Raw genomic sequence first — 24,738 nt, forward strand, 5'->3', positions numbered from 1 at the left:
AGCTCTATGCACCTGAACACATTTACTGAAAAGCACCAAGATGAAATTGTGTCATTCAGTTTAATCGTACTGTGTATTTTTGACAGGTGAAGCATCACAAACTGCAGCTAGTAAGTAATGTTTCGCTCACCTGTATACCTGTCTGTCTGCTCACCCATTTATCTGTCTGTCTGTTCGCCCATATTTCTGTCTTTCTGCTCACCCATTTACCTGTCTGTCTGCTCACCTGTGTGGCATGTTGAATCCCAATCCAGTGTTGCATCTTGGGATGAAGAACTCTTACAACATTCTTAGTTACACATTATCTCTGCTACAGAGCACTGTGTCACAATCCCACTAAAATATAGAAAGAAGAGCAAGTGAGTGAGTGAGTGAGTGAGTGAGTGAGTGAGTGAGTGAGTGAGTGAGTGAGTGAGTGAGTGAGTGAGTGAGTGAGTGAGTTAGTTTTCTGGGAGTGAAGCGGTAATCTGACAGATGGTGTGTGTTTAAGGGTTAGGGTTAGGGGATTAAACACTAACTGATGGCAGGCATCACTTAGTGTTTAATCCCTAACCCTATCAGTATCAGAAGCTTCAGAAAACACACAACGGTAAAAGATTTAAGGAACCATAACAGGACAATTAAAGAACCTCAGACGCAGCACGTTTAAAGAACCTCCGACGCAGCACGTTTGAAGAACAGAGCGTTTAAAGAAGCTCAGACGCAGCACGTTTAAAGAACCTCAGACGCAGCACGTTTAAAGAACAGAGCGTTTAAAGAACCTCAGACGCAGCACGTTTAAAGAACAGAGCGTTTAAAGAACCTCAGACGCAGCACGTTTGAAGAACAGAGCGTTTAAAGAAGCTCAGACGCAGCACGTTTAAAGGACCTCCGACGCAGCACGTTTAAAGAACAGAGCGTTTAAAGAACCTCAGACGCAGCACGTTTAAAGAACAGAGCGTTTAAAGAACCTCAGACGCAGCACGTTTGAAGAACAGAGCGTTTAAAGAACAGAGCGTTTAAAGAACCTCAGACGCAGCACGTTTAAAGAACAGAGCGTTTAAAGAACCTCAGACGCAGCACGTTTAAAGAACAGAGCGTTTAAAGAACCTCCGACGCAGCACGTTTAAAGAACAGAGCGTTTAAAGAACCTCAGACGCAGCACGTTTAAAGAACCTCAGACGCAGCACGTTTAAAGAACAGAGCGTTTAAAGAACCTCAGACGCAGCACGTTTAAAGAACCTCAGACGCAGCACGTTTAAAGAACAGAGCGTTTAAAGAACCTCAGATGCAGCACGTTTAAAGAACCTCCGACGCAGCACGTTTAAAGAACAGAGCGTTTAAAAACCCAGACGGAGTTTAAAAAACAGGGTTTAAAGAATCAGAGCGCACGTTTAAAAAACAGGGTTAAAGAAATCGAGCAGAGGTTTGCCCAGACGCGCACGTTTAAAGAACGAGCGTTTAAGAACCCCTCAAAGGCCGTTTAAAGAACCCCAGAGCAAGTTTAAAAAAACCCGAGCAGCCGTTTAAAGCCCCAGCGTTTAAGAAACCCGATACAGAAAACCTTAAAAAACCTGAGAGAGTTTAAAGACCCGGTTTAAAAAACTGAAGCAGCAGTTTTAAAGTAAGAAATTTAAAGAACCTAGAGCAGACGTTTAAAAAACGGGTTTAAAGAACCTCGAGCAGACGTTTAAAGAAAAGGGTTTTTTAAAACCCCGGCGAACGTTTAAAAAAACCTCCGATAAGAAATTTAAAAAAAACCCCAGAGGGGAAAATTAAAGAACTCAGACGCAGCCGTTTAAAGAAAAGAGGGTTTAAGAACTGACGCAGCACGTTTAAAGAACAGAGGTTTAAGACTCAGAGCAGCCGTTTAAAGAATTTTAGAGCGAGTTTTTTTAAAAACCCCAGAGCGCAGTTTAAGAACGAGGTTTAAAGACCCAGACGCGCCGTTTAAAAAAACCAGAGCGGGACGTTTTAAAGAACCCCGCGCGCGTTTAAAAAATTCAGCACAGCACGTTTAAAAAACCCCAGAGGAGCCGTTTTTTTAAGAACTCGGAGCCGTTTAAAAAAAACCCCGCGCAGCGTTTAAAAACCTAGAGCAGTACGTTTTTAAAAAACCCCCAGACGGCACGTTTAAAAAAACAGAGGTTAAAAAACCTCAGAGCAGCCGTTTAAAGCCTCAGACGCAGACGTTTAAAGAACCCCCAGCGCGCACTTTAAAAAGCCTCAGACGCGACGTTTTAAAGAACCCCAGCGCAGCAGTTTAAAAAGGTTTTAAAGAATTTCGACGCAGAGTTTAATGAATTAGACGAGCCCCCCTTTTTTTAAAAAACCCGAGCAGCGTTTGAACCCGAGCGCCCCTTTAAAAAATAAGCGCCGTTTTTGCCTCAGCGCGACGTTTTAAAGAACGAGGTTTTTAAAAAACCCGAGCGCCCTTTTAAAGCCCCCCGACGCAGGTTTAAGAAAATCAGGCGCACGTTTGAAACCCCGGGCAGTTTTAAGGGAAAGGCGTTTAAGAACCCGCGCAGCCGTTTTAAAAACAGAGCTTTTAAAGAATTGGACCCGGGGAAAGAATCGATGCGAACGTTTTTAAAAAACTACACACGGCTTAAAGAAAACCCCAGAGCAGCGCTTAAGAACCTTTAAAACAGCGTTTTAAAAATCCGCCGGCCTTTTAAACACCCTTACCCGAAACCCAAAAGAACCTTTAAAACCCCGGTTGAACCCCCGAAATTTTAAAAACCCAAAACAGAAACCCCTTAAAAAACCCACCCGAACGTTTTAAAAAAACCCCCCCGAACGCAAAGAACCTTCACCGAACGTTTTTAAAACCCCTTCACCCCCCCGGTTTTTTAAAAAACCAACCCCGAACGCTTAAAAACCTTTCCCCCGCGTTTAAAGCCTTTCACCAGAACGTTTAAAAAAAACCTTTCCCCAGAAAGCTTAAAAACCTTACACACGAACCCCTTTAAAAACCTACACCGGCTTTTAAAAAAACCCCCAAAACCCCCCCCCCCCCAAACGCTAAAAACCTTACCCCCAGAACAAACTTTAAACCGAAACCCCTTCACACAAACCCTTTAAAGAACCCCCCCCCCAAAAAAAACCCCCCCCCCTTACCCCCCCAAAAAAAACCCCCCCACCGAACAAAAAACCCACACAAACCTTCCTTCCCAAAAGCTTAAAAAACCCTTACCCCTTAAAACCCCCCCCCCAAAAACCCCCCCCCCCCCTTTTTAAAAACCTTTCACACGAAAGCTTAAAAAATAAACAGAAGCTTTTAAAAACCTTACACCAGAGTTAAAGAACCTTTAACAAGAATTTAAAAAACCCCTTCAACGAAGCTTAAAGAACTTTTTCACACAGAAGTTTAAAAACCTTTCACACAGAACGCTTAAAATTAACACAGACGCTTAAAAAATTTCCAACAGAACGCTTAAAGAACTTTAAAAAGAAAGCTTAAAGACCTTACCCCAAAAGAACCTTAAAGAAATTTCAAAGAGCAAAAAACCCTTTCAAAAAGAAGCTTAAGAACCTTCACCGAACGCTTAAAGAACTTAAACGAAAGTTTAAAGAACCTTTCAACAGAACCCTTTAAGCCTTCAACAGAAACGCTTAAAAACTTTTCACAAGAAGCCCTTAAAACTTCACACAGAACGTTAAAAACCTTCAAAGAAAGCTTAAAAAACCTTACACAGAAGTTTTTAAAAAACCTTCACACAGAACGTTAAAAAATTTCAACAGAAAAATTAAAAACCTTTTACACAGAACGCTTTAAAGAAACCCCACCACAGAACTTTTTAAAAAACCTTCCCGAACGCTTAAAGAACTTACACACAGAAGCTTAAAGAATTTAAAACAGAAGCTTTTTAAAACCTTACACACAGAAGCTTAAAGAATTTTTCCACAAAGCTTAAAGAAACCTTTTCACAGAAAGTTTTTTAAAAAACCTTTAACACAGAAAGTTTAAAGAACTTAAAAGAAGCTTTTAAAAAACTTTACACAAGAAAAGCTTTAAAAAACCTTTCCACAGAACGCTTTAAAAAACCCACACCAAAAGCTTAAAGAACTTACCACGAAAGTTAAAAACCTTAAAAACCAGAACGTTTTAAAAACTTAAAACAAACGCTTAAAGAAAAATTTACCCGAAGCTTAAAGAACCTTACCAAGAACGTTAAAAACCCTTTTAAACCGAACGCTTAAGAAATTAAACAGAAGTTTTTAAAAAACCTTACCCAAGAAAAGCTTAAAAAAAACCCTTAAAAAGAAGCTTAAAGAACTTAAAACAGAGTTTAAAAACTTCAACGAAGCTTAAAAACCCTTCCCGAAAGCTTAAAGAATTAAAACCCGAACGTTTTTTTAAAAACCCCCCCCACAGAGCTTAAAGAATTACCCCGAACGCTTTAAAAACCCTTACACAGACGTTTTAAACAACCCTTTCCACAGACGTTAAAGAACCTTAAAAAGAACGCTTAAAAAACTTTACAACGAACGTTTTTAAAAAACCTTTCACACAGAACGTTTTTAAAAACTACAACCCGAAGTTTAAGAAACCCCTTCACACAGGGAAAACCCTTAAAGAAAAACCCTTTCCACAGAACGCTTAAAGAAATTACACCAAAAAACGCTTAAAGAACCCTTCACACGACGAAAAACCTTACAACAGAACGTTTTAAGAACCTTACACACAGAAGCTTAAGAACCTTCAACAGAAGTTAAAAACCCCTTTCCAAGAAAGCTTAAAGAACTTACAACCGAAAGCTTAAAACCTTACACCAGAACGCTTAAAGAACCTTTCCACGAACGTTTTTAAAAACCTTTCACACAAAGCTTAAAAACCCTTTAAAACCGAACGTTTAAAGAACCTTACCCCAGAACGCTTAAAGAACCTTTCACACGAAGCTTTTAAAAAACCTTCACACGAAGTTTAAAAGAACCCTTTCACACAGAAAGCTTTTTAAAAAACCCTTTCACACGAACGTTTTAAAGAAACCCTTTCACACGAAAGTTAAAAAACTTTTACACAGGAAGCTTTTAAAAAATTTAAAACGAACGTTTAAAGAACCCTTTCACACCGAACGAAAGAACACACCGAACCCTTTTTAAAAACCTTACACACGAAAGCTTAAAAAACCCTTCACACAGAAGTTTTAAAAAACCCTTTCCCCAAGGAAGTTAAAGCCTTAAAACCCGAACGTTTAAAGAATTACACACGAAGCTAAAAGAACCTTAACACGAAGTTTAAAAAAAACCTTACAACCCGCGCTTAAAGAACCTTACAACGAAGTTTTAAAAAATTTAACACAGAACGCTTAAGAAATTACACCGAAAGTTAAAGAACCTTCCCCCAAATTTTTAAAGAACCCTTTCCCGAAGTTAAAAACCCTTAAAAAAAAGGTTAAAAATTTCCCACACACCGAACGCTTAAAAAAACCCCTTCACACGAAGTTTTAAAGAACCCTTTCACCAGAACGTTTAAAAAAAATTACACACGAACGCTTTTAAAAAAACCCCTTTCCACAGAACGCTTAAAAAACCCTTACACACGAACGCTTAAAAAACCTTCAACAGAACGCTTAAAAAACCTTACAACAGAACCTTAAAAACCTTTCAACAGCGCTTAAAGAACCTTACACCAAGAACGCTTAAAAAAACCTTACCAAGAACGCTTAGTAACAAAAAGGGTTTAAAACCTTAGGAGAACGAATCCAAATTATAGGTGTTTAAACCTTTTGTTTGGGTCCAGTGCTCGTGTTTGGTGTTTTGGGTCCGTAGACTGGTGTTTGGTTTCTGGGGCAGTAATGAGTGTTCCCGGGGTTTGGGTCCGTAGCCTCGGTTCCGGGTTTGGGTCCGAGCCTTGTGTTCCGGTGTTTTGGGTCCAGTAGATGAGTGTTCCCGGTGTTCTGGGGGTCCCCGTAGACTGAGTGTTCCCTTTTGTTCGGGCCGTGCTCGTGTTCCTGGTGTTTGGGTGTAGATGAGTGTTCCTGGGTTTGGGGTCCCGGATGGTGTTTGGTTTGGGTCCAGAGCTGGTGTTTTTGGTGTTCTGGGTCCGTAGGGTGAGTGTTCCTGGTGTTTTTGGGCCAGTAGGTAGTCTCAGTTTGATGCTGAGGTTTTGTGGAGCACAAAGCTGGGTTCACAAAGGATTTCTTTTTTCTGCGCGGCGGGCCCCTAACGCCGTAGGTGGGTGCCGATCCCCCACACAGCTTGACGTACCCGCGCAGTACCAAGCTGTACAGACCCCCAGGCTGACAGTACCACAGTGTACAACCAAAATGCAGTACCACAGCTGCGACAGTACCCCCGTGCGTACCCCGCTGTGACGTACCAAGGCGCCGACCCCAAGGGGAGTACCCCAGTGCGTACCCAGTGTGCCCGTCCCCGCTGCGTACCAAGCTGCTGCGTACAAGCTGACAGTACCAACTGGACAGTACAAGCTGACGTCCCGCTGTACAGTACCCCGGACAGACCACGTGCGTCCCGGCGACCACAGCTGGACCCTCCCGTGTGACAGTACCCCAGCTGCGTACCCCAGTGCTGCAGTCCACGTGTGACAGTCCACGGCTGCGTACCCGTGGACGTCCCCCGTGACATACCCCAGCGCTGACGTTCCACAGCTTGACGTACCACATGCTGCAGTACCCCAGCTGCTGAAAATACCCCAGTGGAACGTACAAGTGTGAAGTACCACGTGCAAATACCCAGTGCTGCGTACCACAGCTGCAGTACCAAGCTAACAGTACCCCCGTGCTGCTGAAGTACCCGGTGTGGCATCCCAGTTGACAGTACCCCTGACAGTACCACCGTGCTGGCGTAAAGTGTACAGTACCAAGTGTGACGTACCCCGCTGTGACGTACCCCGTGTGCATCCCAGCTGCTGACAGTCCCCAAACTGGGGCAGTACCCCAGTGCTGACAGTACCACAGCTGACAGTACCACAGCTGCTGACAGTACCACAGCTGCTGACAGTACCACAGCTGACAGTACCACAGCTGCTGACAGTACCACAGCTGCTGACAGTACCACAGCTGACAGTACCACAGCTGCTGACAGTACCACAGCTGCTGACAGTACCACAGCTGACAGTACCACAGCTGCTGACAGTACCACAGCTGCTGACAGTACCACAGCTGCTGACAGTACCACAGCTGCTGACAGTACCACAGCTGACAGTACCACAGCTGCTGACAGTACCACAGCTGTAACTGATGATATTATCTCTACTACCAGTACTTCCACCACTAACCTTCCAACATCTACAGACACTTCTACAATTACATCAATGTACATGTTATCTTCTACAAATACAGTGAGTACTGTCACAGATACTACCACTGATGCATGGAGTACTGCAGAAACCGTTACTCTTACTGATACTATCCCTAATACACGAAGTACTGCAGAAACAAGCACTGTAAGTGATACTACCACTGACACATTGAATATTCCAGAAACAAGTATTATTAGTGATACTACCACTAACACATCAAGTACTGCAGAAGCCTGTACTCTTACTGATACTACCACTAACACATCAAGTACTGCAACAGCCTGTACTCTTACTGATACTACCACTAACACATCAAGTACTGCAGAAGCCTGTACTCTTACTGATACTACCACTAACACATCAAGTACTGCAACAGCCTGTACTCTTACTGATACTACCACTAACACATCAAGTACTGCAGAAACAAGTACTCTTAGTGATGCTACCACTGACACTTGGAGAACTGCGACTATAACTGATACTGACCCTACAACATACAACGTTAGTACGAGTGACACTTTGAACTTTTCTGGAGCTGGTGTAGACTGTACTTCTGGTCCTACAGTTGTTACTGTTGTTAGTACTACAGACTTTAGCAGTACAGCAGAGTCTTCAGTGGATACAGTTCTTGACAAAGACTCCACAACTCCCGGTAACAGTATTAGCTCATCCAGTCCCACCAGTTACACCATTACCAACAGCCCCACTATCCCAGGTCGCAGTACTGACTCTGAGGTGTCTATTTCTGACCCAGTGACTCCGCCCTCTGACTCCACCTCCTCACCAGACAACACAGACTCCACCCTCTCTGGCACTGGTACTACATTACCTTCTGATGGGCCTACAACATCAACAGGAGTAACACCACCACTAACAACAACAGCATCTATCCCAGACATTCTTTGGGGTAAAGATGGTGCTTCATCGGGAGTAACATCATCCATTGGGTTGGATCCAACCAATCAGTTCAAAGGAGTTCCAACCACTCAACAAGCAGGAGAAACGTCTTCCCCTGAAGAACCTCCTTCTGATGTACCTCCGGATCAACCTTCTCTTAATGAACCTTTCCCTGATGTTACTCTTGGTCTACCAACCTTTGATGTACCACCTCCTGATATATCTCCTGATATACCTTCTGATGTACCTGCTGATATATTTACTGATGCACCACTTCTTGATGGGTCTCCTGATTTACCAACCTTTGATGTACCATCTCCTGATGTGCAAACTCTTGATGGAACTCCCAATGTAACATCTCTTGATGTTCCCCCTGTGGATGTTCCTTCTCCGAATGTCCCTCCAGAAGTGCCCTCCTCTAGGACTCAAGATATGATGATAAATGCACCTTCCCCTGATGTATCAACTCTTGATGTTCCTTCTCCTGATCTACCTCCTACAGATGTAACACTTCCTGATGTACTTCCTCCAGATGTACCTTCTGATGATGTACCTCCTGCAGATGTAGCGTCTGATAATGTTCCTCCTCCGGATTTACCTCCGCTGGATATACTGCCTCCTAACGCTCCTTTAGAATCGTTGTTGCCTCCCTCCGAAGGAGGAGGTGATGCTGCACTAGAACCAAGCTCCCCCATCACAGAGCCATATGACCCTGCAAGCGACTTGGCCCCAGTGGACTTCAGCTTTTCTCCTCCTATTTCTGGACAAGGTTCTGGACCAGTGGCTGTGGATGATCCAGGGAACTTTCCAGATGATTATCTTGTATCTGTGGATGAACCTGGATCAAACCCAGTTGATCCTGGAGTGGATTCTGTTTCAGCAGGTCTAGAGACAAAGGAAGCCGGGGTTGGTGGAATAGAATCACTTGCACCAGATTCCCTCGCATCGGATAACATAAGTCCTGGTCCGGATTCTAGAACTGAATCTCCCAAAGCCATAGCCGATCTGGGAGGAGATTCTTCGACTGCTCAGATGGAAGGAAAGAAAGGAGGGGATCCAGCTGCCGGTGGACCGACAGGAGGTCCAGAGTCAGAAGAGAAGAAAGACTCTGAAAAGGATAAATCCGCAGAGCAAAACCAGGAAAAAGGTACACACACAAAGACATGCTGTATAAAATATCTAATCAGAATCCCTTTATTCATCCCATGGAGGGGACATTTAAATGTGCTATAGTATCAACAGAGCCAAGACAGCTTAACAAATGAAAATATGCAATTAAAAAAATATATATATTAAGATAAAGAAAAACACCCAATTTACAAAATACACATCCTGTAATGAGACATAGCAGCCAACACTGACCGCACATCCAGAGAGTCTTTCTGATTCACTCTCACATAGTTAAGCTTTATTCTTGATCTGTTTTAAGAAATCAAAAGTGAGTTTTAACTTGCGCTGGGAAAATCTTGTCCAAATATACGTGGATGCTGTATCTCTACAAAAGATTACGTGGATTCTTCATTAGTTAGAGATGTCTCCTGTGACAGATCATTGAAGTCAAGCAGGTATCGAGTCAGTGTAAATCAACTTCCAAACAAAACAGAAATCTGGACCCTAACCCACATGACCCTGAATCACTTTGTCCTGTCAGGTGAAATATAACTGTCGGTGTGTTTTGGAGGATGTCAGCGTAACGCAAGGATAACTAGCAACGACAAACTGAAAGAAATTCTGAAATGCATCCTTTACATGAACCTCATCTATGAAACTGAAATAAACTCCGATTCATACTTTAAAACCATTTCTGTTAAACCACAGTCACTGAGGCCAGAGAGGAAACAAAAGAGGAAACAAAAGAAGGAAAGGAGAGGAAGGAAATAAAAGAGGACGCAAAAGAGGAGAAAGTCTACGAGACCAAAGGTACAACGGCAAGTAGTAGTATGAGTGTAAGTAGTAGTAGTTATAGGTAGTAACTGTACTTCCTGAACATAAACCAGAGTTATATTCTCATAAACTCTGTCCAAAGCGACCCAGAAGATTCTGATCCCAGGAGGACCCAGGTTTAGCCAGCTGTCCAAAATTGCCTACGTCACGTTCCAGGGTAAGACAACCAGACCCCCCTTTAAGGAGAACCCTTCCTTTTAGAAATGCTAAAGAGACGCCTTCCCTCTCAAGAAACCACTCCCTGTCTCTCACCTGTCGGTCTTCCACTGTCTGTCTGTCTGTCTGTCTGTCTGTCTGTCCTGTCTGTCTGTCTGTCTGTCTGTCTGTCTGTCTGTTCTGTCTGTCTGACAGAGAGGCGGTGGGAAACTACCTGTGATTGTTTAAAACAGCTCATTCCCGTGTGTTTTTCTTTAGATGTGAGGGGGTAACCGGTCACTCTTAAAACCCCCATTTTAGCCCACCCCGACTTATCAAGTTTGTGCGTGTGTGGTCGGACCCCCCACCCGGGGTAGGGAAATGCAAAACCTTTAGGGGGCGGGGAACCCCCAGGAAAACCCCTCACTAAGCTGCAGGAGAGAAAGTGTGTGGGGGCAGTGACCAAAACACACACACACACCCCACACACACAAACACACACACCCCCAAAACACCCACAAAACACCAAAACCCCAAAACAAACCAACACAACAACAACACACACACAAAACACCAACACAACAAAACACACACCACCAACCCATTTTTTGTCTTTTCCCCCCGTCGAGTGCCCGGGGGCCCCCCTCGGGGCCTTTCCCCCCCCTCTCCCCCTGGGGGGTTGGGCAGTGTCGAGGTGGAGCCAGGGCCGGCCCCCTGTTTTACCCTGTCCTGGATACACCTTTTTGGGGTGGCACCACGTTGTTCAGGTAAGTATATTTACAGTGTTAAAAATTATGTCGCATTTTTAAATTAGGATTATTAATAATGGCATTAATTTAACTAACCCCCCAGTTTAAGTGTGTGACAGGGGGAAATTTAGTTTGTCCCCCCCCCCCCCCCCCCCCCCCCAAAGGAGGAAACCCGCGTGCCCCGCCGCGCTTCGGAAAAGTCCCGAAATTCACGGTAAAAAAATCACCTTTGGGGATGCCACGGGGTCAGGTGGATTATTTCCGGAGGGAGTTGTGACAATGATGATGCATTTCTGAGGTACGTTCGTGAGAAGAGAGGGGTGTCTAAAGAAGGGAGGTTGCCAGGGGGCCCGAGAGCTCCGCCTCCTCTCTGACTCACAGTTTTACCCGCTGACGTCAGCCTGTTCTCCCGCGGCCCTTGATGAAAAACCCCAGAGGCTGAATTATTAACGGGAACCCCCCCCCCCGGGGACCCTCAAAGAGGCTAAAAATTAACGAGGCCCCCGGGTTTACTTTACAGAGGGTCCCTTTTAACGAGGACTGGGAAAACACCGAGGTGAATATTTAAAGGGAATGGTTTACATCACAGGGGGGAATATTTAAAGAGGACCTGGTGACATTTACAGGGCTGAATTTTTAACGGGACTTGGGACTCACAGGGGGTGAATATTAAAAAGGGGCCCCGGTGACTTTACAGGGCGGGAAAATTACCCAGGACCCGGTGACATTTTCCCGAGGCTGAAAATTAAGAGGACCGGGGGAAAATCACAGAGGGTGAATATTAACGAGGACCCCGGTTTAAAACCGAAAAGGCTGAATTAAGAGGGCCCGGTTGGAAATCACAGAGGCTGGGAATTTAAAGAGGAACCCCGGTGACTTTACAGAGGCTGAAAAATTAAAGGGACCTGGTGGGCATCACAGGGCGATATTACGGGACCCGGGGGCATACAGAGGCTGAAAATTAAAAGGGACCCCGGTGGGCATCAAGGGGATGGGGTATTAAGAGGAAAGGGACTTCACAGGGCTGAATATTAACCCAGGACCCCCCCCCCCTGACATAAAAGAGGAACCCCCCCGGGAAAATTAAAAGAGGACCCCGGTTTACTTTACAGGGTGAAAAATTAACCCAGGATGGGGACATCACAGAGGCCCGAATTTTAAAGGGGGCCGGGGGGCATTTACGAGGCTTTAATTTTTAACGAGGACCCCGGGGCATCGCCCTTTTTTTTTACGATTTGTGACAAGGGGGAAAGGAAAGGATTTGCAGTAAAGCGTAAATTGATTTTGTTTAAATGTAAAATATTTTTAAAAGTTTTTTCTTTCAAAAAGTGGGATTTTTAATTTTTTACTAAAGAAAGGTTTTTTTGTAAAAAATAAGTAAAAGTGTATTCTCTACCAAGAACATATTAAGTCTATTTTTTACTTTTTTATTTAACTTTTATTATTATTATTATTATTATTATTATTATTATTATTATTATTATTATTATTTATTATTATGGTTATTATTATTATTATTATTTATGGTTATTATTATTATTATGGTTATTATTATTATTATTATTATTATTATGGTTATTATTATTATTATTATTATTATTATTATTATTATTATTATTGTTATTATTGTTATTATTATTATTATGGTTGTTATTGTTATTATTATTATTATTATTATTATGGTTATTATTATTATTATTATTATTATTATTATTATTATTATTATTATTATGGTTATTATTATTATTATTATTATGGTTATTATTATTATTATTGTTATTATTGTTATTATTATTATTATTATGGTTATTATTATTATTATTATTATTATTATTATTATTATTATTATTGTTATTATTGTTATTATTATTATTATGGTTGTTATTGTTATTATTATTATTATTATTATTGTTATTATTGTTATTATTGTTATTATTATTATTATTGTTATTATTATTATTATTGTTATTATTGTTATTATTATTATTATGGTTGTTATTATTCCAACCGCTGCATGGATATTGTCAGTGGCAATAAAAACTGTGTGAATAAAGTTTTATATGAAATAGATATTCAGTAGTTTGAATCTGAAGGCTGTCACATAAAGACGTTTTTCATTTCATGGACAAAAATCCCCATTGACATAAATGATCAGTACAGCTTCACAGAGCAGAGACACTGCGGCGCTACAACTCAAGCTCCACACTGAGGCCCGGTTGGCCTAACCCTGGACTTTCATCGAGCATGTAGAGCTTGGAACAGATCAGAAAATGTTTGCTGATTCATGTAAATCCTCAGAAGTGATGTGTGGGGTTTTGAGTTATACATTTGTGTTGTTTTTGGCGCCCCCTATGGATCATCATGCAAATGCTCAGTATGCCTATACTCCATGACAGACTGAACACATCCACCAGCATGCGTGTGTTTTGATTAGTTATGAATATCTCTTTTTCAAAGACGTTTTGATGAATGGGGGCCATATTTTTGTCGGATACAGATGATTTCTTGAAGAAGTTAACCTATGCCCCAGTGCTGTACATCGGATATATTGTTGACCGAGCTACCTTCTTGGAGGAGTTTGTAAAAGGTTGCTAAATCCTTGCAATCTTAAGAGTAATGTGTACAAGTTATATGCAAGAGGTTTTGAGTAGTTAATTAGCCTCCATCGAAGTACAGAAAACCTTTAGGCTCTACATACCTGATAACCCTGCAATCTAGCTGCGTAGTGAACCGCTCAGGATGGGTCAGTAGTTGTTTCCAGGCGGGAGCAAATAATTCGATTCACCATCATGACTTTAACTGGACAGGACGCAGCCTCAGAGGACTTTGTGACAACTCGCAGGTGAGCTTATGAAGAGGTCTCACTCTGTCTCCTGATCCTTTATGTGAAGACGTCTCACTCTGCCTCCTGATCCTTTATGTGAAGAGGTCTCACTCTGTCTCCTGATCCTTTATGTGAAGACGTCTCACTCTGTCTCCTGATCCTTTATGTGAAGAGGTCTCACTCTGTCTCCTGATCCTTTATGTGAAGACGTCTCACTCTGCCTCCTGATCCTTTATGTGAAGAGGTCTCACTCTGTCTCCTGATCCTTTATGTGAAGAGGTCTCACTCTGTCTCCTGATCCTTTATGTGAAGAGGTCTCACTCTGTCTCCTGATCCTTTATGTGAAGACGTCTCACTCTGTCTCCTGATCCTTTATGTGAAGAGGTCTCACTCTGTCTCCTGATCCTTTATGTGAAGAGGTCTCACTCTGTCTCCTGATCCTTTATGTGAAGAGGTCTCACTCTGTCTCCTGATCCTTTATGTGAAGAGGTCTCACTCTGTCTCCTGATCCTTTATGTGAAGAGGTCTCACTCTGTCTCCTGATCCTTTATGTGAAGAGGTCTCACTCTGTCTCCTGATCCTTTATGTGAAGAGGTCTCACTCTGCCTCCTGATCCTTTATGTGAAGAGGTCTCACTCTGCCTTATTTGAAATGTCCTGTTTTTACTTATGGTCCCCTCCATGTTTTTATTTTCTTACAGAACATAAAAACATCTGGTTACTTGTCAATTCTGATTGGTAAATTCAGTAGTGATAATGCACATTAGTTTTAAGCCTGTAATAGAATCAGGCAGAACTCACTGTTGTGGTTTAGATGTTCTGTATTTATTATTCAAAACATTCTCATATTCTAAAAGACACACAAGTCCACTACATGAGAGTACTTTATTGGACTGATTAAAGAAAAAGACTGTTAGTGAGATTTTATTATGATAGAACTTTATCAAGAGATTTCTACAGATCACATTTAAACAAACTCAGATTAATTTATACTACAGGGTTAGGACCGCACAGAGGACCAGAGACCAGGACACAAATCAGGGCCTGAACCAGTACAGGGAACTGAACCAGGAACTAAGCCTGGACCATCTGGGTCGGGTGCTGGTTCCTATGCAGAGCTCAGTCTTTATTTAAATTTCCACACCAGGTCCAGGCTCCTGATGATCAGATTTCAGGTCTGCTCTTTCTCTGATCCGTCTCTAAAACGTCCTGCTGCTGTTAGTCGTCTTTTTGTCTATAAACATTATTCCCAATTTAGGCTGCGTTCCTATATACTACCGTAATGTATATCCTCCCTGTGTGTATGTGTGTAAACACTCAAGAGTGGGGAAAGACATTTCCCTGTAAGAGATTAATAGAGTGTTTCTTCTTCTTTTTCTTCCTCTTAATGCTAGAGAGATTGAGTATGACCCAAAACACAACAAGCCTTCTGCCCACAATCCTTTGCAGTTCGCCCTATTCTCTGCATACAACAGTCTATAAGCTACGGGAGATACTGAAGTAAGCGTTAATGATCCTGACTCACCACATGAACCTTCCTCAAGTCAGGCCATGTTGGTGCAGCAGGCATCCAGCATGGGGAGCTGCTGCTACACCGAGGGAGGCAACCCGCCGTACAAGAAGAAGAAGAAGGGGCGTAACCAGTACACCTGCACCGAGTGAAATCCCTCATCAGTCCTTTGATCCTTGTCCCGTTGCCTGGAGCTCAATGTCCTGGTTTTCCGCTAAAGACAAATCATGTTCACATTAATCTCCTTAAATTAAATCCTGCTTTTTGTTTACCACCGTAGAGCCAAAATAAAGTCTTCCTTTTTGTAGCCATCAGGTCTACAGGTTTAATGACTATAGAGCCATCAGGTCTACAGGTTTAATGACTATAGAGCCATCAGGTCTACAGGTTAATGACTATAGAGCCATCAGGTCTACAGGTTAATGACTATAGAGCCATCAGGTCTACAGGTTAATGACTATAGAGCCATCAGGTCTACAGGTTTAATGACTATAGAGCCATCAGGTCTACAGGTTAATGACTAAAGAGCCATCAGGTCTACAGGTTTAATGACTATAGAGCCATCAGGTCTACAGGTTTAATGACTATAGAGCCATCAGGTCTACAGGTTTAATGACTATAGAGCCATCAGGTCTACAGGTTAATGACTATAGAGCCATCAGGTCTACAGGTTTAATGACTAAAGAGCCATCAGGTCTACAGGTTAATGACTATAGAGCCATCAGGTCTACAGGTTAATGACTATAGAGCCATCAGGTCTACAGGTTAATGACTATAGAGCCATCAGGTCTACAGGTTTAATGACTATAGAGCCATCAGGTCTACAGGTTAATGACTATAGAGCCATCAGGTCTACAGGTTTAATGACTATAGAGCCATCAGGTCTACAGGTTTAATGACTATAGAGCCATCAGGTCTACAGGTTTAATGACTATAGAGCCATCAGGTCTACAGGTTTAATGACTATAGAGCCATCAGGTCTACAGGTTTAATGACTATAGAGCCATCAGGTCTACAGGTTAATGACTATAGAGCCATCAGGTCTACAGGTTTAATGACTATAGAGCCATCAGGTCTACAGGTTTAATGACTATAGAGCCATCAGGTCTACAGGTTAATGACTATAGAGCCATCAGGTCTACAGGTTTAATGACTATAGAGCCATCAGGTCTACAGGTTTAATGACTATAGAGCCATCAGGTCTACAGGTTTAATGACTATAGAGCCATCAGGTCTACAGGTTTAATGACTATAGAGCCATCAGGTCTACAGGTTAATGACTAAAGAGCCATCAGGTCTACAGGTTTTAATGACTATAGAGCCATCAGGTCTACAGGTTAATGACTATAGAGCCATCAGGTCTACAGGTTAATGACTATAGAGCCATCAGGTCTACAGGTTAATGACTATAGAGCCATCAGGTCTACAGGTTTTAATGACTATAGAGCCATCAGGTCTACAGGTTTTAATGACTATAGAGCCATCAGGTTAATGACTATAGAGCCATCAGGTCTACAGGTTTTAATGACTATAGAGCCATCAGGTCTACAGGTTTTAATGACTATAGAGCCATCAGGTCTACAGGTTTTAATGACTATAGAGCCATCAGGTCTACAGGTTTTAATGACTATAGAGCCATCAGGTCTACAGGTTTGTAGTCTATGCAGAGTGGAACCCAGTGTAGGGCTTTGTGTTCCTAAACACACTCAGCGTCTGTGATGTGTCCTGTTAGATGAAGTGTAATCACAGCGTGGTTGTTCATAGACTGTCTGTTGGTGCCAGTGACATCACAGAGCCTACCTGCTCTGATATATTTCACATGTCCCATGGATCTCTGTTTTGCTACCACAGGAACTACAGTAAACACTGCTTCATAGAGAGCGGTACCTCGACCTACCTAGGTTTTTAAAAGTTTGTTGATTTGGACAGTCCAACCGGCTGCTTTCATTCAGCTGCAGCACAAGTAGGTCAACAGCAAAACAAAGATACACACAGTTACATGCAGCTTCCCCTGGTGGCCGTCAGAGGAAGCTGAGGAAACAATAAATATAAACGAAAGTCAAAGTTTCTGTTGAAACTCACAGCTGAGCATGACGGACAAGACTGTAACAAGCATGTGTTTAAATAAAGCTTCAAGTTGGAATACATTCTAAATGTTGAATGAAGTTAATGAAAGTTAAAATAAAGTTTCATTTACTCCACCTCAACAACTCTTCTCTTTCGCCCATCTTCAAACCTCAGTTTCTCTTCCTCTCCTCTGTCGATCCTCCAGCGACTGAAACCTCTCGCTGATGCAGATTGCATACACACAAACACACACACACCCTGACACAATGAAAGAGAAAGACAGGACAAACCCCCCCTCTGGGCTTACATCATGGTTGCCACAGAAACCCACACGTGCACACACACACACGAACACACACACACACACACACACACACACACACACACACACACACACACACACACACACACACACACACACACACACACACACACACACACACACACACACACACACACACACACAGTTCAGGTTTGAGTTCATTTGTCTGCAGTTCTCAGCTCTGCCACCAGGAGTCACTATGATGATGTCACTGTTATCCAATCAGATCTCTTTTGTCACAGGGTGTAGTTAGCCTCGTTAGTATATTACAAGTGGAACAGAAGAAGAAGAAGAAGAAGAAGAAGAAGAAGAAGAAGAAGAAGAAGAAGAAGAAGAAGAAGAAGAAGGAGAAGGAGAAGAAGAAGAAGAAGAAGAAGAAGAAGAAGAAGAAGAAGAAGAAGAAGAAGAAGAAGAAGAAGAAGAAGAAGAAGAAGGAGAAGGAGAAGAAGAAGAAGAAGAAGAAGAAGAAGAAGAAGAAGGAGAAGGAGAAGGAGAAGAAGATGAGCAGCAGACAGGTGACGGAGTACTTGTCTCACTATCACCTCTCTCATCTGCTGGAGGTGAGAGCGTTTTATCTTTATTAGCTTTATCGCTGCTGAAGAGTAATCTGATTACTTCCAAACTGACAGATTACAGATGTCAGTTCTAATCTTATCAGAATCAGATATTTGCTAAACTGAGGCGCAGTGAGGAGAACTTCACAATAAGGAGGGTTTCCCACACTGACTGTGTTAACGTGTTAACGTCAGGCGGAGGCTGCGTTTCCATGGTAACAGCTCTTAACAAGATGCTAGTGGACAGCGTGAGCAGCTGTTGCTCTAAATATGGCCGACTCAGGTTGCGTGTTGACATGACCTGGGGGAGCAGAGAAACAAAGACACAGTTTAAATAAAATTCTGTTTTGGTGTGTTTCAGAGTCTGCTGACGGGTCTGCTGTACAACCGACCCGAGGACCCCGTCAGCTTCCTGCAATGCTGCCTTACCAAGACCACTCAGCTGGGGGGTGTCAGGGCCGTCACCTGGGATACCTTCATCCACCTTGAGTGCCACCAGCTGGGCCCCGGACCCCCAGAAACCACATCAACACCCACAAAAACAGCACTTATATCCCGTCGAACCACCAGAACCCCACCTGCACGTCCAATAAACCCACCCATACCCCAAACAACACCTGTGCCCCAGGTAAAACCACCCATACCCCAAACAACACCTGTGCCCCAGGTAAAACCACCCATACCCCAAACAACACCTGTGCCCCAGGTAAAACCACCCATACCCCAAACAACACCTGTGCCCCAGGTAAAACCACCCATACCCCAAAGGTGCCATCCTTCACCTCAGTTAATATCTCCGTCGTCCACAGGAGTTCCACCAACAAAAGGTCCCCACCCCCCCTCCATGAACCTCAGAGCCTCTGTCCCAACTGTACTGACCCCCCAGGTGTTTTCCGGCAGCAGCAAAAGCCCACCAGGACCACAAACAGCTCCTGAAGCCTGGTTCCTCCCAGGCTCTCCTCTGGTCCGTTCTCGGCTCTCCATAGACTCGGACTCTGACATGACAGAGAGTGTTGGACTCCTGCAGGAAGTGAGCATGCCGCCCCTCATCATCTTCATCATCGGTAAGAGAAGCTGGGAGGCAACAGGTGAGCTTCAGGTAGTTAGCATCACATCGTTCAGGAGCAACAAACAGAACCTGAGAGCAAACGCTCTGAAGGGTCCACCCTGGTGTTATACATGAAGATTAACCAAGAGTTAGGGTTGTTAAAGTTTATCACTCTCGACTCCCCTGGGAGAGCACAGGCCCAGACCTTCTTCTGTCTCCTTATTCCCTCCTGCAGGGCATCAGTTGATGCAGGATGTTTTGCTGGCTCTAAGGATATCTGGTAGTCCAACTTATCGGATACTTGTGTCCCCTTTGGCATGCACTCTTAGCTGGGGAAAGGAGTTATGGTGGTGTGCTCGTTATATCTGATAAAGACTTGCGACTTGGCTGTGACTTCTAATAAAACTTCAGTGTCTGACATCAGTCTGAGGTCTCTGTGGTCCCCTTGTGTTCCTCTACAATGATTATATGATTACAGGATAAACCCCTGACCTCAGGTTCATCTTCTTTGGGTGGTCTTCTTCTTTCTCATTTCTGGGTGATTAATGTGTTATCGGACCGTAGAATGTGAAGGGGGGGGGTGATGTTTCGTGACGATGTCATACTGTATGATCTTCTCTTGCCACTAGGCGGTCCAGGAAGTGGGAAGGGAAGTCAGGCGTCGAGGCTTGCTAAGTGCTTCAGATTCAGACTCTTCTCATTGGACGAGCTGCTGAGGAGGCAGCTGCTGAGTCACGCGTCCCCCGGCAGGAAGTGGGAGGTGATATCGGAGATGATGGGCCACGGAGAGCTGGGCCTGCAGGTCAGCTGACTGAAACCCATACCACCTCAGCAAACCCTCCCCTTCTGATCAAAACCCAAACCACTTCAACAACCCCCCCCCCCCCCCGTTACCTGAGTCTGAGCAGCACCATTCATCTTTCTTATTTGCTGAATGTCTCAGCATTTGGTGTGAACACGAAGACTCCCTCTGTGTCCGCAGGAGGAAACCATCTCAGAGCTGAAGCGCCAGATGATTGGTCAGCCCGACTTCAGAGGGTTCATCGTGGACGGATTCCCCAGAGACGTCCACCAGGCCCTCAGCTTCCAGGAGAAGGTACCACCCAATCAGAGAGCTTGCAGCAGGTTGTCCCGTTTTTGGTCCTGTTGCAGGTTGTCCCGTTTTTGGTCCTGTTGCAGGTTGTCCCGTTTTTGGTCCTGTTGCAGGTTGTCCAGTTCTTGGTCCTGTTGCAGGTTGTCCCTTTTGGTCCTGATGCAGGTTGTCCAGTTCTTGGTCCTGTTGCAGGTTGTCCAGTTCTTGGTCCTGGTGCAGGTTGTCCAGTTCTTGGTCCTGGTGCAGGTTGTCCAGTTTTTGGTCCTGTTGCAGGTTGTCCCGTTCTTGGTCCTGGTGCAGTCAGGTAAACATGAATAGTTTGATTTCTGGAGTTCTGAGTCACAGAGCAGATTCTGTTTCAGATTGGCTCTCCTGACCTGGTGCTGCTGCTGCTCTGCTCCAATCAGACGCTGCGCTGCCGTCTGCAGCAACGAGCCACGCAGCTCGGCCTTCTGGGAGATAACAGCACCGCCCTGAGGAGGCGCCTGGACTCCTTCCACAGAGACATCACCTCCGTCAGCAGATACTACAACCAGCTGCATCTGCTGACACAGGTACACCTGCTACACCTGCTTATAGCGATACATCTGCTACACCTGCTGATACAGGTACACCTGCTACACCTGCTTATAGCGATACACCTGCTACACCTGCTGATACAGGTACACCTGCTACACCTGCTGATACAGGTACACCTGCTACACCTGCTTATAGCGATACATCTGCTACACCTGCTGATACAGGTACACCTGCTACACCTGCTGATACAGGTACACCTGCTACACCTGCTGATACAGGTACACCTGCTACACCTGCTGATACAGGTACACCTGCTGCACCTGCTGATACAGGTACACCTGCTACACCTGCTGATACAGGTACACCTGCTACACCTGCTGATACAGGTACACCTGCTGCACCTGCTGATACAGGTACACCTGCTTCACCTGCTAACGCTGCTACAGCTGCTACACCTGCTACACCTGCTGACACAGGTACACCTGCTACACCTGCTGACACAGGTACACTTGCTACACCTGCTGATACAGGTACACTTGCTACACCTGCTGATACAGCTACACTTGCTACACCTGCTGATACAGGTACACCTGCTGATACAGGTACACTTGCTACACCTGCTGATACAGCTACACCTGCTGATACATGTACACTTGCTACACCTGCTGATACAGCAACACTTGCTACACCTGCTGATACAGGTACACCTGCTACACCTGCTTATAACGATACACCTGCTACACCTGCTTACACAGGTACACCTGCTACACCTGCTTATAGCGATACACCTGCTACACCTGCTGACACAGGTACACCTGCTACACCTGCTTATAGCGATACACCTGCTACACCTGCTACACCTGATACACCTGCTGATACAGGTACACCTGCTACACCTGCTTATAGCGATACACCTGCTACAACTGCTGACACAGGTACACTTGCTACACCTGCTGATAAGCACCGCAACCCCTTTTTGCGAACACCCGAAAAACCTCAATGAACACCCCTTTTATACGCCCCTGCAAAACCTCTTATCGATTAAACCCCTACACCCGCTGACACAGGGAACCCCCTAAAAAACCGCTTAAGCGAAACCCTGCTACACGCTGACACAGGACACCCGTACACGCTTATAGCGATACACCCACACCTAAAACCGTGAACAGGTAACCCTACACCCTCTTATAGCGATACCTCTACAATGTGACACAGGTAATTGAACCGCTTTAAAATAAAAACCTTTCACCGCTTTAGGTCACCTTTCTAAAACCTGTCCCTGAAACACCTGTCGGTAAAAATGAAAAACCGCAGCGATACACCCCTTACAACGCTGCAAGGTCCCCTTTTTTACACTTTGAACCAACTTGATAAGTACATGCTGATACAGGGACCCCTACAACTGTTTTTGGGGGGTGTGGTGTGGTGGGTGGTGTGTTTTGGTGTGTGTTGTGTGTGGGTTTTGTGTTGGGGGTGGTTTGGGGGGGTGGGAGGCAGGAAGAGGGTGTTTTCTGCGGGGGCACGGTCAAAAATAAGCTCCTGAGGACCTCAGGTTTTTTCATGATTTTTTAGAAAATCGTACAGACGGTAAAACTTCATACGCTGTATATTACCTTATAATACTTTAATAAACATTAATACTTTAAAAATACAAATACTTTTATACATTAAAACTTTAATATTCTTAATACTTTAATAAACATAATACTTTTAATTAAAAAAAAAAACTTTAAAAACTTTTTTAAATTTAAATACTAATACTTAATTATACATTAATACATAATTAGACATTAATACTTAATTTAGACATTAATACTTAATTATTCATTAATACTTAATTTACATTAATACTTTAATATACACTAATACTTAATTATACATTAATACTTAAATTATACATTAATACTTTAATATACATTAATACTTTAATATACATTAATACTTAATTATACATTAATACTTTAATATACATTAATACTTAATTATACATTAATACTTAATATACATTAATACTTAATTATACATTAATACTTAATTATACATTAATACTTTAATAAACATTAATACTTTAATATACATTAATACTTTAATATACATTAATACTTTAATATACATTAATACTTAATTATACATTAATACTTTAATATACATTAATACTTTAATATACATTAATACATTAATTAACATTAATACTTTATTTACATTAATACTTTATTATATCTTTAATATACATTAATACTTTAATATACATTAATACTTTAATATACATTAATACTTAATTATACATTAATACTTTATTTACATTAATACTTTAATATACATTAATACTTAATTATACATTAATACTTTAATATACATTAATACTTAATATACATTAATACTTTATTATACATTAATACTTAATTATACATTAATACTTTATTATACATTAATACTTTAATATACATTAATACTTTATTATACATTAATACTTTAATATACATTAATACTTTATTATACATTAATACTTTAATATACATTAATACTTTAATATACATTAATACTTTAATATACATTAATACTTTAATATACATTAATACTTAATTATACATTAATACTTAATATACATTAATACTTTATTATACATTAATACTTTAATATACATAATACTTAATTATACATTAATACTTTAATATACATTAATACTTATTATACATTAATACTTTAATATACATTAATACTTATTATACATTAATACTTTATTATACATTAATACTTTAATATACATTAATACTTTAATATACATTAATACTTAATTATACATTAATACTTTATTATACATTAATACTTTAATATACATTAATACTTTAATATACATTAATACTTTAATATACATTAATACTTTAATATACATTAATACTTTATTATACATTAATACTTAATTATACATTAATACTTTAATATACATTAATACTTAATTATACATTAATACTTTAATATACATTAATACTTTATATACATTAATACTTTAATATACATTAATACTTAATTATACATTAATACTTTAATATACATTAATACTTAATATACATTAATACTTTAATATACATTAATACTTTATTATACATTAATACTTTAATATACATTAATACTTTAATATACATTAATACTTTATTATACATTAATACTTTAATATACATTAATACTTAATTATACATTAATACTTTAATATACATTAATACTTTATTATACATTAATACTTTAATATACATTAATACTTTAATATACATTAATACTTTAATATACATTAATACTTAATTATACATTAATACTTTAATATACATTAATACTTTATTATACATTAATACTTTAATATACATTAATACTTCCTGGAACAAACTTCTGCTGTTTTTCAGATCCAACTGATTTCCCCAGCATGCATCAGTGCGGCCCGCCCACACATCAGGTCCCTGGAGCAATGACCCCTTCTGCATGCTGATTGGATAATAGTCTGATGACCTGGTCACCACCATGGTAACCATGTGATGGAAGCGGCGTCTTCTTTAGAGTCAGAATGAGTGAACCGTGAGGATGTTGAACGTTGTTAGACTTCCTGATAAACATCATCATCATGATATATCAGCTGTGTAGTAATACTGTAGTAACAGTGTAGTAATACTGTAGTAACAGTGTAGTTATACTGTAGTAATACTGTAGTTATACTGTAGTAACAGTGTAGTAATACTGTAGTAACAGTGTAGTAATACTGTAGTAACATTGTAGTAACAGTGTAGTAATACTGTAGTAACATTGTAGTAACAGTGTAGTAATACTGTAGTAACAGTGTAGTGA

At 41.7% G+C, this 24,738-nt stretch overlaps 3 protein-coding genes across 3 annotated transcripts in view; all 3 read left to right on the top strand.

Moving 5' to 3' along the window:
* The window catches only part of LOC134873077 (uncharacterized), a 31,884-nt gene extending 21,509 nt beyond the window's left edge, over positions 1–10,375 (top strand). Inside the window, 4 exon segments of the mRNA XM_063896479.1 lie at positions 87–110; positions 8,001–9,290; positions 9,962–10,063; positions 10,170–10,375. Coding sequence (XP_063752549.1) covers positions 87–110; positions 8,001–9,290; positions 9,962–10,063; positions 10,170–10,288 — 1,535 coding nt within the window. The 3' untranslated portion in view covers positions 10,289–10,375.
* A 7,019-nt stretch (positions 10,376–17,394) lies between these two features.
* On the top strand, positions 17,395–19,095 carry LOC134873708 (uncharacterized protein DDB_G0288629-like). The gene is made up of 4 exons (XM_063897508.1): positions 17,395–17,409; positions 17,936–18,253; positions 18,609–18,875; positions 19,057–19,095. Exons 1-4 carry the CDS (start codon positions 17,395–17,397, stop codon positions 19,093–19,095), a joined length of 639 nt encoding a protein of 212 aa, XP_063753578.1.
* On the top strand, positions 19,092–20,942 carry LOC134873709 (adenylate kinase isoenzyme 5-like; the record flags this gene model as incomplete). Its single annotated transcript, XM_063897509.1, has 4 exons — positions 19,092–19,311; positions 19,925–20,097; positions 20,278–20,391; positions 20,751–20,942. Coding segments are annotated over exons 1-4 (699 nt in total), but the record flags the coding sequence as incomplete, so codon positions are not given.
* Between the last annotated feature and the right edge of the window lie 3,796 nt (positions 20,943–24,738).

The sequence above is a fragment of the Eleginops maclovinus genome, chromosome 12 (genome assembly GCF_036324505.1).
Source record: "Eleginops maclovinus isolate JMC-PN-2008 ecotype Puerto Natales chromosome 12, JC_Emac_rtc_rv5, whole genome shotgun sequence".
NCBI lineage: Eukaryota > Metazoa > Chordata > Actinopteri > Perciformes > Eleginopidae > Eleginops > Eleginops maclovinus.